General features: G+C 35.9%; 1 protein-coding gene across 2 annotated transcripts; it reads left to right on the forward strand.

The window, feature by feature from the left end:
• The first annotated feature begins 1,373 nt into the window (after nucleotides 1-1,373).
• Nucleotides 1,374-14,220, forward strand: LOC127945084 (syntaxin-binding protein 3). 2 transcript variants are annotated; one of them, XM_052541650.1, is made up of 19 exons: nucleotides 1,374-1,533; nucleotides 2,515-2,564; nucleotides 6,360-6,441; nucleotides 6,643-6,719; nucleotides 6,810-6,882; nucleotides 6,987-7,087; nucleotides 7,190-7,335; nucleotides 7,426-7,513; nucleotides 7,985-8,109; nucleotides 8,219-8,317; nucleotides 8,553-8,619; nucleotides 8,725-8,790; nucleotides 8,937-9,017; nucleotides 9,119-9,254; nucleotides 9,371-9,477; nucleotides 9,831-9,932; nucleotides 11,841-11,926; nucleotides 13,049-13,197; nucleotides 13,334-13,542. In XM_052541650.1, the coding sequence occupies exons 1-19, from the start codon at nucleotides 1,488-1,490 to the stop codon at nucleotides 13,429-13,431; spliced, it is 1,779 nt and encodes a 592-aa protein (XP_052397610.1). In that variant the 5' UTR covers nucleotides 1,374-1,487; the 3' UTR covers nucleotides 13,432-13,542. The 2 variants fall into 2 exon arrangements, with proteins under 2 accessions (XP_052397610.1, XP_052397609.1); XM_052541649.1 differs by having other exon boundaries at nucleotides 1,412-1,533; nucleotides 13,034-13,197; nucleotides 13,334-14,220.
• Nucleotides 14,221-19,012: the final 4,792 nt, after the last annotated feature.

Genomic DNA, 19,012 nt, shown 5'->3' on the forward strand with positions numbered 1-19,012 from the left:
AAACCCAGATCAGGCCGGCGCCTTGACAGTAAAAACATTCAGTGTCTGTAGCACCAGTGTTTTCTGTACAATGTTAAAACATTCAGTGTCTGTAGCCCCAGTGTGCTCTGTACAGAACATTAATGTGTCTGTAGCAACATTGTGCCCTTACAGAACATTAATGTGTATGTAGCGCCAGTGTGACCTGTACAATATAAAAACATTCAGTGTCTGTAGCAACAGTGTGCCCTGTACAGAGCATTAATGTGTCTGCAGCACCAGTGTGCCATGTACGGAGCATTAATGTGTCTGTAATAAAATATAATAAAAGTTTAGTCAAATAACATAAAAAGACCAGACCCCTCGATCAGGGGCATCATGCATTCATGATTTTTGAGGGGGCACATTGGGGGGTATAAGTCATGCTACGAAAGCACTGTATAACTGATATAGGATTATGTTTTATTTATTTTTCCTTTAATTCAAAACAATTCTAAACATGCTTAATATATCAGGAAATATCTCGATTCTCAAACGTGAAAGTAAACGCGTTTTGCACCTTTATAGATTGTTATTTGATCAATATATGGAAAAGTAGTGTAATCTATTAACTACACATAATACCCCGACTTTTTACTTAAGTGCCATATAATATTTTCAATATGACTGAATTTGCATTTAATGTAATTTTTTATAACAATATTGTAAGTTACTTATTGTAACACTTTCATTTTACAGAGAGTAAAGAAAATTTACATTATCAAAGAACATTTTCATTCAGTCTAGCCAGAGTTCAGGCACTCTCAAAAACTCCCATTAAAATCACTGAAGCACTTCTGATGAGAAAATTCGCTAAATAATTCAGTCAGTGAGCAAGTGAACAAAACACCGCGTTTCAGTGACGACTCTTCTGCACGTCTCTGATTGGCCATTGCATTTATAAGCGCAACATAATCGTTTCTGATTGGTTATCATGAAGCGTTATACGAACGCGTCTGTCTCTGGCTCAGCGCCTGCCAGCGAACACAGATTTGAATTTAGCATTGAATTTGGAAGCAGCATTTAAGATCCACTTTGCCCAGAACTCTTTGAATGGGCATGACGCCTCTGCCCTCGATGCCTGTGAAACGATTCTCCCTCAAACAGCACGCTAACGTTACTTCTACACTACAGCTACACACTGCTACACACTTGGGCATGGGCAGGCATTCACAAAAGGGTACGTTATGACAAAAAAAAAAAAAATTATTGCGAAAATTTTGCTTTGACAAAAGGGCACTTTGGGCACCAAGGGGCAAAGGGGCAGGTGCTCAAGCACCCAACGCAACGCAACCCAACTGGTATCATGAAAATAGAAACTGGTACGGATTACAGATTAAATGTTAAAATGGCTTTCCATAAGCATAATGCTCCGTTAAAACTGTCCGGACGTGAACGCTTGTGCGCGTGCACTGTCTCTCACTCCTCCCACATGACGGAGGCTCGCATTTGTTTCGACTCAACTCAAGATGGCAGCTGGAGCTGAGTATGGCTTGAAAAAAATAGTTTGGCAAAGTAAGTTCATGGAGTATTCTAGCGATTTTATGCATACTTCTTGCACGCACAGCCTCGTGCTTCGTCATTTATAAGAGTTCAACTCCGAGGAGGAGCTGTCAGAATTTTGAAGAGATGAGTTTTTTCTGGGTTTGCACGAAGGAGTCACAGTCGTTTGTTTAAGCGTTTGTTTTGGTGATTAATAAGGAAACAATGTGGATTGTGTTCCGCTTTTTGCGCCATGTTTGTCTCATTAAATGCCCGCACTGTTTCTGTTAGCTGCTCTGCTAATGTTAGCAAGTCCAGTTCAGTTTCACCACTGAGTGCTCACTTTGACAATTCTGCTCTGGCTGTTTCCGTTTGAAGTGTTGCGGGACGCGGAGTGTTTGATGATGTCATAATGGAACTTCAGTTCTCACGCGCCCATGTGTTACATTCTGTGAAGTTTATAACTGTCGGCTGTGTTCTGGACTGTCATTTGTGTTCACACCATTTTATGAATATTGGCCATAAACACACACACAAAGTGATTTTGCGATGTTAAATATGTGGATTCAAAGTTAATTATAGGCTGATGATATCTGTGTATGTGTGTGTTTTTCAAAGTATTATACATGGTTATGCTGCACTTCCAACATAAATATATTTCAGGGGGGCCGACAGCAGAATTCCAAGACCAATAGCTCAGATTATTGTAAATATATTACTTTTAAATAATATAACTTAATCAGTATATGAAAACAACCACAGATCAAGATCTATATGTAAATTTAACATTTATTAAATATACCAAAGAGTATTTTCCACATGCACACATACATACATATTATAATATTTATAAGATGTATGTGTATATATATATGTGTATGTATGTCTGCGCATTCTTAAAGCAGGAAAAACTCAAAACAGGAAGTAAAGCTTTTCTTGACTTTCAGTTCCATGGTGCATCAGCAAAACTGATTTGATGCTATAACTAACAGTTTCCTTTATGTGGCATCACAGGAATCAAGGACACCCTCATTGCTGACTGCAGAAAGTCAGAAGTATGGAAGGTAAGTTTGAATGATTTCTTTCTTTCTTTCTTTTTCTTCCTCCTGAGGCTTTCTATCTATATTTAGCAAATTTGTGGTCTTTAAGATCTCCCACTGAGCTAATGCAGTATTGACTCCGGCTGTAATCCTCTGCTGTATACTAAACACAGAAGCTGGCTGACCTGACTGCTATCACATACAGGACATTTTCCTTACTATATACTAGGGCCGGGACTCGATTAAAAAAAATAATCTAATTAATTAGAGGCTTTGTAATTAATTAATCGAAATTAATCACATTTTAATCGCATATAAATATTTGACCTGAGAACAGTGAGAAGTAATTTTTTTTTTCACATGGATTTATAGTATACCGTTGAATAATGACTGAATACATAAGCTTAAGCAACAAAATATTGTTTATTTTTGTTCAACCAAGTCTAGCAGACCAGTGCAATTTTTGCCATGAAGTGTAGCAATAGCATATTTAGAAACAATTTAGAAATAGTACATTTCAGAAATTCAGGAAGCTTATAGGTGCTGGAACCTTCTGTAAAGTGTTTTTTTTAAGTAAAACACAATACTGTCAACTACATTCAGAACATTAGAAACACTGACTATTAGAAAACATCTCTCTGTTGCTTCAGAGGCCATAACATACTAAGTCCAACTCTCAACAACCTTGGCCAACACAATAAAGAGTTCAACATAAACTGTTGCACCAACAAAATAATACATAGTTCAACATAAAGTGTAAAGTCCACGCTAGCTGCTATATGTTTTGCGTTGAGGTGATACTTGAGGCTCGATGTCCTGCCGTGATATGCGAACGCTAGTTGGTGCTTCAGTATAATCGGTCCGCCGAAACTCATCAAGTGAGAAACGTTCCGCGGTGCAAAAATAAGTTATTAAAAATGCAGGATTTTTTTTTTCTGTAAATAATTAATCTTAGTTAACGCATTATTTTTTGTGTAATTAATTAATCTCAATTAACGCGTTAAAGTCCCGGCCCTACTATATACTAAACAAAAACAAACTGTTTCTGGAAACCTCTTATATGCATAAAATGACCACAGTATCATGATAACAAACTCTGCAAACTTGACAAATTTGACATGCTTTTTAAAATCCAGCATTTATTTGATCTTGATAAGATGGTGGCTTGCTTCTTCCATGAGGGGTTTGGCGTCACGGTATCTATGTTTCCAGTCGGAACGTTAAAGAATGTGATAAACACGATAAACATCTTTGAAATCCTGTGGAATTCAACCAATCAGATGACGACTTTATAGCTCCTGAGGTGTTTCCAGTTTTGTGTGCCATATGCATCAGACGTTCAGCCAACGGTCCGTGGGCATGATGATGTCTGAGGCTGAGATTACTGCTCTCACACTATGTTTGTTTTTGCATGCTACCAGCAAGGGAACCTATCTCATCACATTCATTTCAGATGAATGCAAGCTAAACTCTACTAAAGCGTCATTGATTTTTCTGTGCCGTTAGATTCAGTAGTAGAGATGTAACAATTCACTCAACTCATGATTCGATTCAAAATTTTGATTTCACGATTCGATTCAATTCACTAAAATTTTTTGTATTTTTTTTTACAAAATAAGATTTAAGACAAGTTATGAATTAAATGTATCCTTTTATTATTGCTTGGGCAAAATGCTGGATGTTTCTTTGTGAAAATGAAATATAACAGTATGATAATATAGCACTTACAAATGAGGAAGCAATCAAGACCAAAAAAAAGAGCAATAATATGCAAGTAGCTTTGGATAAAAGCCTCTGTTAAATAACCACATTTAAATGTAATGTAAAAAACAAAACAAGCTCCAAATCAAATAAATAACACTTATGAACGCTGCAGCAGGTGGAGCTTAAATCGTTTCCCTGGTTACCGCTGTAAACAAAGCACTTATGAACGCTGCAGCAGGTGGAGCTTAAATCGTTTCCCTGGTTACCGCTGTAAACAAAGCACTTGTGAACGCTGCAGCAGGTGGAGCTTAAATTGTTTCCCTGGTTACCGCTGTAAACAAAGCACTTGTGAACGCTGCAGCAGGTGGAGCTTAAATCGTTTCCCTGGTTACCGCTGTAAACAAAGCACTTGTGAACGCTTCAGCAGGTGGAGCTTAAATCGTTTCCCTGGTTACCGCTGTAAACAAAGCACTTGTGAACGCTGCAGCAGGTGGAGCTTAAATCGTTTCCCTGGTTACCGCTGTAAACAAAGCAGCGCTGCACTTATGAACTTTAATATGCATTTAATATGCAGACATGCATTCATATAAACTCCTGCCCCTAATTGAATTTGTTTTGCATCTCAGCCAATTTAAATTGTCACATTTTGGATCGATTTTCAACCGGCTTGTGGTTCATTCAGTAGTGGCATGGATTTTTTTTTTTTTTTTTTTTTTTACTTGCCATTAAATAAAAACTCACAAACTAGTTTAAATGCATGTTATAGATCCATTTGTCTTTTCTGACCTCCTAATAGCCCCTAAAATTTAATCTGCTTCCAGTTTTTGAGAGTGCAAAGCGCTCCTCACAACATCCTGTTAACAACCGATACACAAAACCAAGTCCTACCCAACAAGTTATGTCACAATATAGAAGATTAGATCTGTCTCTACTTTAGCTTCATCACAACTTTATCAGAATGCTGTGGAAAATGATGTTCAGTTTATGTGTGATACCAAAATCACAAATCTGAATGGCTGTTTAAATCATGATATATCGCATCATCAAATACCGACACACGTCCAGTGCACAGGACTACAGAGGCAGAGTCAGTCAGAGATTCGGAAGAGCAAGTTGTTCTTTTCCTTATGTTTTAGTTGGACTAAGGTTTGCAAGTTATGTGTATTAAAAACTAAATAGTAATACAATAAGGTCTCATTGGTACTTTAATTACCATTAAGTAACACCACATTTGTTTTACAGTATGTATTAATATTTAAATAATATGTTCACTAATAAAATGAATGGTCAAATAAATAATCGTAATAATGCATTATGTAAATTTTAGTAATGTATTGGTAAATATGAAAATAAAATGTATGTAAGATTACCGTATTTTCCGGACTATAAGTTTTTTTTTCATAGTTTGGCTGGTCCCTTATAGTTAGGTGCGACTTATTTATCAAAATTAATGTGACACAAACCAAGAGAAATTAACCAAAAGAACACATTACTGTCTCCCTCTCTCACGGCTGGAGACGGTAATGTTTTCTCTTGGTTTTTGGATCTAAATAAATGCGACTTATAGTCCAGTGCCACTTATATATGTTTTTTTTCCTCCTCATGACGTATTTTTGGACTGATGCAACTTATACTCAGGTGCATCTTATGGTCCGAAAAATACGGTAATCAGTGTTTTTCATTGTAGGAGGTACACATATTTTTAACGCATATAACTAAAATTAATAAGTGGAATCTTATTGTAAAGTGTGTTACACTATTTTAAGGTGACATTATGTTACATTGCATTTACACAATTAAGTAAATAAGTAATATTAATGAATTTGTGTTTACCCGAGGGCTTGGTTTATGGTTAGTTGTTTAGAATTATGCATAATTTACGTTTATTACTATATTAAGGATGTGCAAGAAGGGTACAGCAAACAAAAAGTTACTGACTTAACTACTCATAATCATACTGAGTGACACTTTGAACCGGGATTTGTTATAATAAAGGGTATTTTGATTTGAAAGGGCAAGTGAAATTGAGAACCAGCGTATGATTCATGTTATGTTAATGTTAGAGTAATATGATTAATGATTCACATTCTGTGATTGTCAAATCTGTCCTCACAGATCCTCATTCTGGACCGGTTCACCACGCGCCTCCTGTCCTCCTGCTGCAAAATGTCCAATCTCATGTCGGAGGGCATCACAAGTGAGTGAGAGAAGATGCTTCTGTTGAACATCGTGTGTGTCAGACAGAAATCCAGCTGTCTTTGTGTAGTGAGAGTCGGACGCTCTTCCTTCCTGTGTTTTCCAGAAGGGAAGCTGTTTAGTTTCCTCCATATCGAGTAAAAGAATGCACATGTGCTGGACGGGGGGTTATTGTCGTAACGTGTTACTCTCTCGTTCACAGTTGTGGAGGACCTGCACAAAAACAGAGAGCCTGTTCTAGAGATGAAGGCCATCTATTTCATGAGACCCACTGCTGAGGTCAGGGCTCAGGAGACACAAATAATAAGCATAATATCACTTATTTTACTGTGCTGATCTGTTTGTGACCCAGATGCTTTTTATTTGCAGTGTATTGATGCTTTTATTAATGATTTCAAACCAAAACCTAAATACAAAGCTGCCTATGTCTTCTTCACTGACTGTGAGTTGATTGTCCCAAAAAAAACAAAAAAACAAAGTGATTACGTGGCTTTTTTTTTCAGCAAGAGTGACATTACTATTACTTTTATATCAAAATGTCCACAGACTGTCCTGATGATCTCTTCGACAAGATGAAGAAGAACTGTGCCAAGCACATTAAAGTGTGTAAAGAGATCAACATCTCGTTTCTGCCTCTGGAAGCACAGGTGAGTGCATCTAGAGATTCATTGAGCCTGTAATGGTTGAGAGTTGTGTTGTGTTAATGACTCTGTGTGTGTGTGTATGTGTTGTATGGGTGACCTGTACAGGTGTTCACCTGTGAAAACACAGAGGCCTTCAAGAGCATCTACACCCCGAACAGTCAGGACCGAGATCAGACGCTGGAGACAATAGCGAATCAGATCGTAACTCTCTGTGCCACGCTGGAGGAGTATCCTGGAGTCAGATACAAGAAGTACAGTCTCTTCACATGTGCTGTCATTACACCTGATACTTGAATGATATTTAATCTAGGTTTCGCTAATGAATTCTCTCTTCAATGCAGAGATTCGGCTCTTGCAAGCAAGTTGGCTGAACTTGTGGATAATAAACTGGCACAACATTACGAGTTAGATGATAATTCGAAGAAAAAGGTGAGAGCTGTTGAGTGTTTACAGCAAACTCACATGACCGTGTGTCTGGTTGATATGTCTGGGTTTAGATGTAGACAATACAGCTTTTTCTTAAGATAGACTGATGTTCAGTCTAGTGTATTTCAGTTTTTGAAAATATTTGTATGAATGTATTTATTTGCAGTGGCTAAGCAGCTTCACATGTCTGTTTGGTTGAAGTGAAAGTTTAAGTAAATTCAAATGTTTAAAGCAAGAAGTAAAATACAGTACAATACACGGGGATGAAAAAAGAAAAGAGCTTGTTCCACACAAATAAAAATCAAACATTTCAAGAAAAGCCCTAGTAAGATTGGTGAATAAGATCATGTGCTCCCTGAGTTTTATTTTTTATTTTTTTTATAACCTGTAAAGTTGATCTTTTCCTGATGTGGTCTTATAAGGGATATTTCTGTTGCACAAACTGCCTCTTTAGTGCTTTCTTTTCCCATTCAGGATAAAACGCCGGCTCAGCTCCTGATCGTCGATCGTGCGCTGGACCCTGTTAGCCCTATTCTTCACGAGCTCACCTACCAGGCCATGGCTTATGACCTCATACCAATAAAGGACAACACCTATGAGTATGACACCGCAACTTCATCCAGCCGGATCTCCTTTACTTTAACAGACACCCTCGCTCTTAATGTGGTTCTCCTGTGTATTGGTGTTTTCCTATGTGTTTTCTCTAAGGTACAAGGTAAAGGACGGCTCTAAGAAAGAAGCTTTACTGAATGAAGAGGATGAATTATGGGTCAAATTACGTCACATGCACATTGCCGAGGTCACTGAGTGAGTAGAATTACTTGTTCATGTGAGTTTAATCTCCACTATCTGGCACACAAGCATCGGGTGGTCAGTTTGCTTTTTCCACAAAAGATAAAAGCATTGTAGCTTTGGTATTTGCCAAATGGGGCTTCATTTTCAACTTCTGTATTCTGTAAACCTAGCAGACGTGACTTTAGGCGTAAAGCCTATAAATATCCTTGTTCGTGTCACCAGCACTACTGTTTTATTTATTCCAAAGGCAAATCCCCAAACTGGTGAAAGAAATCTCTGCCGGCAGAGAAGAGAAGAAACAGGCTGATGGGAAGGTACAGTATGTGTTTACAATTAATTAGACCTCCAAACAATAACGGTAGTGTCCCGTTGCAGATTCCCTCATGTGAGTATGTCATAGATGCCCCTGTCGTTGGCAGATCACAATCGGAGGCCTATCGCAGCTCATGAAGAAGATGCCAGGCTTCCGCAAGCAGATGACTCAGGTAATCGATCCGCCTCAGCTGTCCTGTAAGAGTGTGAGGTCACATGACACAAGATCACGTTCAGTCTGCCAGTATGTTCAGCAGTGATGGTCCAGGCTGCCTAAAATACTCACTTACAGTTTAATGTTTCCATTTCTCTCCCTCAGAAAACTGTCCACATAAGTTTAGCCGAGGATCTGATGAATCACTACCAGAAGAATGTGGAAAAACTCTGCAAAGCTGAACAGGTAAAGCTTCGAGATGTCTCGAGGGAAAAGGACGCCCTCTTCTGTCCAGAGTGTGTCTCACGTGGTCTCTGTGTATGTCTGGTTTTGTGCTTTGTTTGTAGGATCTGGCCGTAGGTGCTGATGCTGAAGGGCAGAAGGTCAAAGACCCCATGAGGACATTACTTCCTGTGCTGTTACACCCACATGACACCACCGATAAGATCCGGGCCGTCCTTCTCTACATCTTCAGCCTAAATGGTGGATATTTCTCTTTTCTTGTCATATAGAGATTGGTAGACATCTTAACTGTCCAGCTTCGTGTGTTTTCCTGCTGGCTGAGTGCAGCTGAATGTGTGTTTGTGTGTACTGAGCAGGAACGACAGCGGAGAACCTGAATAAACTGATCCAGCATGTGAAAATCGAGGATGAGAGCGGCTATATCCTGAACTGGAAACATCTGGGAGTTCCCATCCTCTCCACGGTGAGTCTGCAGATGCTTGCTTCCTCCTCCGCCACTGCTTCTTTTCCTGGTGATATCACATAAGTCAATCATACTCGTGACTTTTTATTTGGTTTTGCTGCATTGTGAATTTGCAGTTTTATAGCTAGGAGCGTATTTGGGAATAGGGAAGTGCTGTAGGTTGTCACAGCACCAAAGCTTTAGTATGCATACAAACAAAATGGCATTTTCTAAACCACAGCCAAAGCTAATTTTATTGTTGATTCTGGCGTGTTGATTTTTTACAGTTCTGATTGGATGCAATACAACTGCTATTTTACAGGGATTTATTTTTGCTGATATTGATTTTATTTTCAAATCTCTCCTCATAACAGCCGAGCATGTTCTCATTTCGTAAACCATCTCGGAGAGACCGGTCAGACAAGGAGACATACAACGTGTCTCGCTGGACACCCGTCATTAAAGACATAATGGAGGTGAGAGACACGTCAGTTCTGATCAAAGAGTATGAAATAAAAATAAAAACTTACTGAGCCCAAAACCTTTTAAATGGCAATTCAAGTAATTCAAACAAATATCTTTTGTCAAGACACAACCAAGTTGTATACACAAGTTGCCATACTAAACTGACTCCTGGGCAATCATTGAAGTGTGAAGAAGCACCAACTTGACTTTTTAGTTTATCAGAACAAAATGTAAGGACTTAATTTAATTTAAAAAAAAAAAATTCAAATTTTGCACGTCCAGTTCCCAGTTTAAAATTTCATATTAAAGCACAAAATAAACTACGAGCATGCAATTTCACAGTTATGGCATCAGTTAAGTTATGAAGTTACCAAAGAAGCAATTAAAGCTGCATTAAAACTGTGCATGTGTGCAATTATTTGTTATATAGAAGTCCCATTTCTCTGAAATGCAGTGGTTTTTAAAACTGTCCTGGAGCAGCAGCAGCTCTTAAAGTAATAGCATCCAAAAAAAAACTCATAACCATCTGCTGTGATGTCTGTTCATCAAAGAACAAAAGAGAAAGAGGAAATCAAATTGCAATTAGTTTATATTTTTTCATTGATTGACACTATCTGTATGATATTGTATTTATGATATTAAGTTATTGGATGTTGATTTTGTATAATAGTCAATGAAGCTGATATGGCTATACATTTAAATACAACCAATCTTTTTCTGATAACTATTTTGACAAGTTAAAAAATTATAGAGCTATGATGGCAACTATAAATTTATATATTGTAAAAAATAAATATATATATATATATATATATATATATATATATATATATATATATATATATATATATATATATATATATATATATATATATATAATAGTGTGTGTGTTTGCAAGATATGAAAAATGGATTTACAAGGAACAATCAATTTAAACCTATCCCCAAAAGGCAAGTGAGTGTCCTGACATGCTCTCACACTGCCCTTAGGTTAGCAGTCCATCCTGATATATAATACAGCAGGATATGAGCCTACAGTTATCATGTAAATAAGATCTCATTGCACATTTGTATTGTTCAGGTCGAAGGCCACTGACATTATAACCCAAGTTACGACTGACAGATCAAATGTCATGCTTCCAGAAATCATAAAAAGACAATGTCTTATTGTCATGTCAGCTATTAATAGCACTGGTAAAAGCCATTGTGTTAGACAGGCATGATTTCCAGAGAGTAGTTTCTTCTTCCAGTGATAAGAAACATTGAATTGCACAAGTTCTGTCAGGAAGGTTGACCGCAGCCACATGAGAACCGTATTAATCTACCTTGTCAACTTGTGTAGTTTCTCTTGTACACGTCTGTAGCATTAGTTTTATTCCATGGACTTCAGTAATGGCCCTTATATAACTGTAGATTGTATTTGTTGCTGTATCTTTGTCTACTATATGTAAATAACCTCAGTAACGAGATCAGGTTGCTGAGTACCTGCATATATTATACATACTGTATGGATATACGTATTACATATGTGGTAATATGTAAATCATAACTGAAATTAAAATTCTCTCATGATTTGCTCAGCCTCATGTCGCTCCAAATCTCTATGGCTTGCTTGCTTCTGTGAAACACAAATGAAGATATTTGTATTATATTTGTCCCTCCATTGAAACTTCATTCAAACCTCATTTTTAAGCTTCAAATAATATATATTGACATTGTAAAATTAATGAATATGAATGGAGTGGTATGATCCAAGTCTTCTGAGGCGACACAGTCTGAATGGTTTTAACACACAAATATCCATTAAATGAATGTTTCATATATTAGTTGGGAGAGTTAATAAAGATGCCTCTTGTATATTGATAAATCAGCCTGTCAGTTAAACGTGTGTGTGTGTGTGTGTGTGTGTGTTAATGGTAGGATGCAGTGGAGAACAAACTGGAGGTCAAAGACTGGCCGTATCAGTCTGACTGTCCGTCTACGTGGAACGGCTCTCGTGCTGTAAGGTAGGGCAGTTCCCAACAAGTCTCTTACATAACAAATTAATTATTTTCATTTCCTTTATGATAGACCCTTTAAAGCAATATTGTGCTTTCAGTACAACAGCATATGTGACATTAGTTTCATGGCAGCTCATCCATCAGTTTAAAACAATACATCCTGAATGTTTCAGTATAATTGTTGAGTGTAAAGTTGTAGTCAATGTCTCTTTCTTCGTTCCTCTGGCTGCCAGAGTGGTGAGGTAAGAGTGAAGATCAGCCCTTTGGGTTTTTGGCTGCCTTTTCTGTGTGCACATACAGTATTACACATAGTGTTTAATTTCTTTATTTCAAGGTTTATTTTATAATAAAGTGTAAAGGCTTCTCTTTTCCCACTGATGTTCTAATTGCATGATGTAATAGATCATACAGTACTGTTCGAAGTCTGGGGTCAGACAGGTCAGATAGATACTTTTATTGAGGGCTTATCGAATTGATCAGAAGTGACCAAAAGACATTATTATTAGATTTCAAATAAATGCTTATTTAATCATTTTAATACATTTATTATTTTATTTAGCCAATATAAGATTCTTCTTTATACCAGGCTTATGTAATGCACTGTAATGTTTTTTTTTTTTTTTTTTTCAGATGCAGTGATTGTTTCCATGTATTAATTACAAAGCTTTTTTTTTTTTTTATATTGGTTTTAAATAATTACAAAAATATTTACCATTAGCCAATAAAATATGTATTTTATTTGATATTTTATTATTGTGAAATAAATTAATATTCTTTTTTTTTTATAAAATATATATTTTATTTATTTTATTTCATTTTATTTGAACAAATCAGTATATTATACTGATTTCTGAAGATCATGTGACACTGAAGACTGTAATAATGATGCTGAAAATTCAGCTTTGAGCACAGGAATAACTTAAAATATGTTGACCTAGTAAACAGCTGTTTTAAAATGTTATAGTACTTCACAATATATATATATATTTTAATTTATCAAATAAATGCAGCCATGCTAAGTAACAGAGATGTCTTTCAAAAACTAAAAATCTGACGACCCCAGACTTGTGATCAGTAATGCATCGTGATTTAACGTGTCCTTACATGTTTAAGTCTGTTTCCTGTCAGTGCTCGGCAGAAGCACAAGGGCAGTTCCCCGGATGATCTCCGGAGCGGCTCGCGGCTCATCATCTTTGTTCTGGGCGGGGTCTGCTACTCAGAAATGCGCTGTGCTTATGAAGTCACGCATGCTAATAAATCCTGTGAGGTCATCATTGGTAAGAGTCCATACGAGGTCATAGCACATTACTAAGCTAACAGTATGAATCGGTAAACCTGAAAAGAGGATTAAAATGCTGCCTGTGATTTGAAATGCACCCAGATTCATACAAATGCCTTTTGATTTAACTGTAGGCTCGACACACATCCTCACTCCACGTGGTCTGCTGGAGGACATTTATAAACTGGGCAAACAACCCATGGAAAGCTTTAACATTGAGGAAAAACCCTGAGCAGCCCTGAGCTGCCTTATCCTCCTCAGGACTGAAGGGAACGGATCTCAGCTGCTTGTCACCTCACAGCTTTCACTCATCACAAAAAATAAACCAATGTTGTACATGGAACATTTTGAGGTCATTTCATGTCTAAAGTCTCAGTTGTGCTCAGTTGAGGTTATATGTGACAGAAACTCTTCACAACTTCAACTTTGTTGAGGTATTTAGACTTTTTAAATCGTTAAACAACTTTATAAAAATTATAACATCATCCATTGATATGCGTCACGAGTAGAGACATTTGTAACACACAATTAGTTTGATAACCCTTTAATACAAAATAATTATTTTTAAAAAGAGATCCGCTCTTGACCAGAGCTTTATAAACTGGTGCTTTTTTTTTTTTTTTTTTTTTTTTTAACCAGTGATAGCGAAATGCTTGCAACTGGGTTTTCAGTAACACTTTTCTTTTTCTGTAATTCTATCTCGCACACTAATTGTAGTTATTTGTAATGGATCCACCAGACTGTCAATTTAAAAAGATATCTTCATGTTTTGACAATTTGTTTGTGAATTAGATCTGTACATATGTATTGCATGCTAGTGTGCCGTTTGAATTGAATTGAATCGTTTTGCTTATATTAAACATTTACTGATGAACAAATGAGGGATTAAACTGATTTAATGCATACTTATTGAACAGCTGACATAACCTGAATGACGTGGTTCAATTCTTATGTTTGGTTTGTAATGTTTGTATAATGTTTGCAATGTGGTCTGTCTAATATCAACTGTACTTCATAAAAATATTGTCTCTTTGTATGATTTCCCTAAGCAAAATTTGATTTGGGGGCCCCCCTCCCACCACGCGGAGTCATCTGTGCTTCAAGATAATTGACACAAATGTCACGCTATAATGTTATATTATAAATGAATACAGTGAGGTTATGTATTCATACAAAATAAATAAGTAAAAATCAATACTTAACATACTTCACTGTTAAACTTCTGAATACAAACTGTCACAAAATATGAAATAAATAATTTGAAAATGTCAATATGCAAATGTGCATTAAATGTGCAATCTTTTAAATGAAACCAAAATAAACAAACATTAATATAATAAAAAATATAATGCTACAAAAAAGTTAAAAACTTAAATAATGAAAGCAAACATAAGAACAGCTAGGATTCAAGAATGACAATTGTACAACAATGACCTCAAAATTGTTTCTAGCTTTTCAGGAGGCAAAGTCACTGATGACATCAGGACAGCAGGATTCTATTGTTGTGCCCCCCTTCCTCAAATATAATGATGGAAAATAAACACCTACTATAGGGGTGAAAATAGAACTTTAATCAAATACAAAAGTTAAAGAATAAATTGTATTATTTACTAATTACAATTGTACCATTAAACATTTACCTATGGCTATAACTTTATTATGACTAATGTCTCAAGCATTCAGAAATCATGCAAAAGGAAATTAAGCAGTTTACTATGATAAAACCATGGTTTATTATTGTAAGGGTTGTGATATGCACGTTTTTTGTTGAAGAAATTATATAGGCTGTGTCATCTATAGCAAAAGTGTAACAGCAGCAATTACATGGCATTTGGCTCCCTGTGCAGGCATTTGTAATAACATGTACATAAATTGTTTATTTTGTATGTGCTTACATTATGTATTTTAACAGTGTTATTATTAACCAATCATTATTGCCTCATAGTTTTTTTTATATAATGCAATAATTTATATAAAGTCAGTTTAAAGGCTATTGATGGCTTAGGTCTGTTTTAAAGCAACAACAACAACAAAAGAAGATTACAGTATATGAATACATATTTGTAAATTATTATTTGAAGTATCAAAACCATGGTTAATTTGCAGAACGATGATTTGTGGTGTTATTGATAAAACCATGGGTAATTTTCGTAAGGGAACCTGAAAAAAAAAAAAAAAAAAAAACTTTAACAAGAATGTGCCTGAAAGTGATAAACGGGCCTCGTTTTTACCTAAATTATTTATAATTTATTTTAATATATATTAAAAATGTATAAGGTGACTGCAAGTCTTTCTCCTCAAATGCTACTGAGCTTCAAATTTGCCTTTGTGCCCATGTGAAAAAGTAGCATAATTTACATATGATTTACAGTTTATTTGAATAAATATTCAACATTATTTTCAATTGTGCAGTATAGCTGACACCTAGATGAACAATTACAGTTGTTTTTATGACTGTAAGTCATTCTCCTCAAATGCTACTGACGTTAGAAAAGTGTATACCAATATCGCATGTAACTTTAGAGACGGTCCCTAAATTTGAGACTCTCGAACGTCCAACTACAAGCCAACTTTATGTCCTTTTCTTCTTTCTCTTTTCGGCAACAGAGGGATACATCCTTTTTGTGACATGGCTTATCATTTATTACAGTGACGTGCACTTGCGGTCAGGTATCTATGCGCAACTGTGCATGACTCAAACGTGTACAGCAGCAGTTGTCGGTAAATAAGAATTTTCTTGTCTTGAATTATTCATTTATTCGTTCATTATTCATTCATCCATTTATTTATATCACTTGTTTAAGTTATTTAATTGTAAAAAAAAATAAAATAAAATAATAATAATAAAAATGATTGGGGGGCCCCAAGCAGCCGCTTAGTTCGCTTATGCCTCGGGATTTGTCCTACGCTGTCAGATTTTCCTACCTCCCACTAAAACAGTAGGTAGTACAATTCCACAACGAAAAATGCTACTGTAAAGTTATGGTTTATTAACGTCTACACCTACCCCAACCCTAAACCTACCCTTACAGTAATGTATCTGCATTACTGTAAGGGTAGGTTTAGGGTTGGGTAGGTGTAGACTTTAATAAAAACGCAATCTAATTGGTAGAAACTAATATTTATTGTTGGTTTCCTGTAACTGTATCCCTTCTAGCTACAACCGCGAATATAACACATAATTACTGTATTTGCAGTACTGTAAGTGTATGATTAGGGTTGTGGTAGGTGTAGACATTAATAAATCATAACTTTACAGTAGCATTTTTCGTTGTACCCACTGTTTTAGTGGGAGGTAGGAAAATCTGACAGCGTAGGACAAATCGACAGAACACCGGCCCTGTTTCATGGATTTAGTCCTGTTGACAGGAAAATGCAAGAGGGGATTTTTATGCAGGCACGCTACAAGCAGGCAAATAAAACAGATAAAGGTAACAAGATAGTCTTATTTATTTTTTTAGAATGTGCCTCATAGGAGAGCACTCGCCTGAACGCACATAAAAGGTCTCTGATTACTGCAGATTAGTGGTCTCAGGTCAGAACAATAACCAAAATAACCCTCAGAGGACTTGATGAAACAGAGTAATCTAATCTTATCAAATTTGTCCTATTTTGGGACTCATGTAAGGTGTGAAAACGTGGATGTGCGTGATGAACATCTGAATGCATACTATACAAAGCTTGTATACATTTACACAGCTCTGTCTGACAGAAAACTGATATGACCTTTTTTTGTGGGAACAAATAAATTACAAAAAGAAAAATTATTCTGCCACCTAGAGCATAAATATATATAAATATGTGTGTGTTTATACAGGGTTTAGATAACCTCATTATTTAAAAAATCCACTCTTAACCACCCAGCACTTTGAGAGAACTACAGCCTATTATCCCTTCTTCCGTTAATTAAAAAAGCTCCCTGGACAGGAACCAATCTGGCTTCAAAATGGACATTCAGCTGAGACGGCCTTGCTCTCAGTCATTGAAGCCCTAAGACTGGCAAGAGCGGAATCCAAGTCTTCAGAACTTATCCTGCTTGATCTGTCCGCTGCTTTTGACACGGTTAACCACCAGATCCTCCTATCAACTCTACTGGCAAAGGGCATTTCAGGAACCACACTTCAGGGGTTTGAGTCTTACCTATCAGATAGGTCCTTCAAAGTATCTTGGAGAGGTGAGGTGTCCAAGTCTCAACATCTAACTACTGGGGTGCCTCAGGGCTCAGTTCTTGGACCACTTCTCTTTTCTTTCTACAGGGTATCACTAGGTTCTGTCACTCAGAAACATAGCTTTTCTTAGTACTGCTGATGACTCTCAACTCTACCTCTCATTCCATCCTGATGATCAGACTGTAGCTGCTCGCATCTCAGCTTGTCAAACAGACATTTCTTGCTGAATGAAAAAACATCACCTTTAACTTAACCTTGCAAAAACAGAACTGCTTGTGGTTTCAAAAAAACTTCCAGGACAATCAGGGACCTTGGAGTTGTGATTGATGACCAGCTTTCTCAAACCACATTGTTAGAACTGCTGTCCTGCAGATTTGTTTTATACAACGTTAAGAAGATCAGGCCCTTTCTATCAGAACACACTACAGAACTCAAGCTCTAGTTCTGTCCAGGCTGCACTCTCCATTTTATTTCTATTTGAACTACTTGTTTTCTTTGTATTTAAAAAAAGAGAAGTTCCTATTAGTCATATTATATCTGCTTGTTTTATTTTGATTTATTTAAAAAATGACCTTCCAACTCTAGCATTAATCCTTTTAAGTTCTCTCGAACTTGTTTTCTTTTTGTCTATTTGCGTTAGACTATCTGTGATTTGTCACAACACTTTTATTGCTCATTTGTTGGTTTGTTTCGTAAGTCACTTAGGATAAAAGCTTTTAAATGATTAAATGTAATATACAGTTGTGCTCAATATTATTTATACCCTTGGTAAATATGATCAAAGAAGTTTATTCTTATATATATATATATATATATATATATATATATATATATATATATATATATATATATATATATATATATATATATATAACTTTGATGTTGGAAATAGGAATTTTCAATGCTTTAGCTCTTTTCATACGGACACTCTCTATTTTGTGAAGTTCAATAATATGTTGTTGCACATCAGAACTTTATTCATTAATTTTACTCATTGTGATGGATGATTAAGGGAATTTGGCCTTTGTGTTCCTCATATTTACATTCCTGTATATATTTATATCCAATATATACAGTGTTTAAAAAAAATGAATTAATGAATTAATAAAATATCAAATGGATAAACAAGGCAGACTTATTTTCACAGCCTTCTTCAATCATATTTACCAATTTCTTTTTTTTTTTTAAATATATATATATATATATATATATATATATATATATATATATATAATTTTGAGCACAGCTGTGTTTGTGTGTGTATGGGGTGGTGTGGGCATAGTGGATAAGACCCATGCCTTTGGTGTGAGAGACCTGGGTTCGAATCCACTGTGAGACACCAATGTGTCCCTGAGTAAGACATTTAAGCCCTAGTTGCTCCAGAGTCGTGCGACCTCTGACATATGTAGCAATTGTAAGTCGCTTTGGATAAAAGTGTCAGATAAATGTAAATGTGTGTGTGTGTGTAAAATATAATCTTTTTCATGGTGCAGTCTTTGTTTCCCAGTACTAATGGTCAAGCAGATTTTTTTTTTTTAAATTATTATTATTATTATTATTATTATTATTATAAATATATTACTATTATTATTACGTTGTTACAAATGAAATCAGGGGCTACATGTATTAAATATACAAATGAAA

The sequence above is a fragment of the Carassius gibelio genome, chromosome A23 (assembly GCF_023724105.1).
Source record: "Carassius gibelio isolate Cgi1373 ecotype wild population from Czech Republic chromosome A23, carGib1.2-hapl.c, whole genome shotgun sequence".
Lineage (NCBI taxonomy): Eukaryota > Metazoa > Chordata > Actinopteri > Cypriniformes > Cyprinidae > Carassius > Carassius gibelio.

What these genes read in the sequence shown, in the direction of transcription:
- LOC127945084 (XM_052541649.1), top strand. Translation starts at nt 1,488, where the DNA reads ATGGCAGCTGGAGCTGAGTATGGCTTGAAAAAAATAGTTTGGCAAA. An exon ending in CACATTGCCGAGGTCACTGA is followed by an intron (nt 8,318 to 8,552) that starts GTGAGTAGAATT and finishes TTTATTCCAAAG; the next exon opens with GCAAATCCCCAAACTGGTGA. An exon ending in AGAAACAGGCTGATGGGAAG is followed by an intron (nt 8,620 to 8,724) that starts GTACAGTATGTG and finishes TGTCGTTGGCAG; the next exon opens with ATCACAATCGGAGGCCTATC.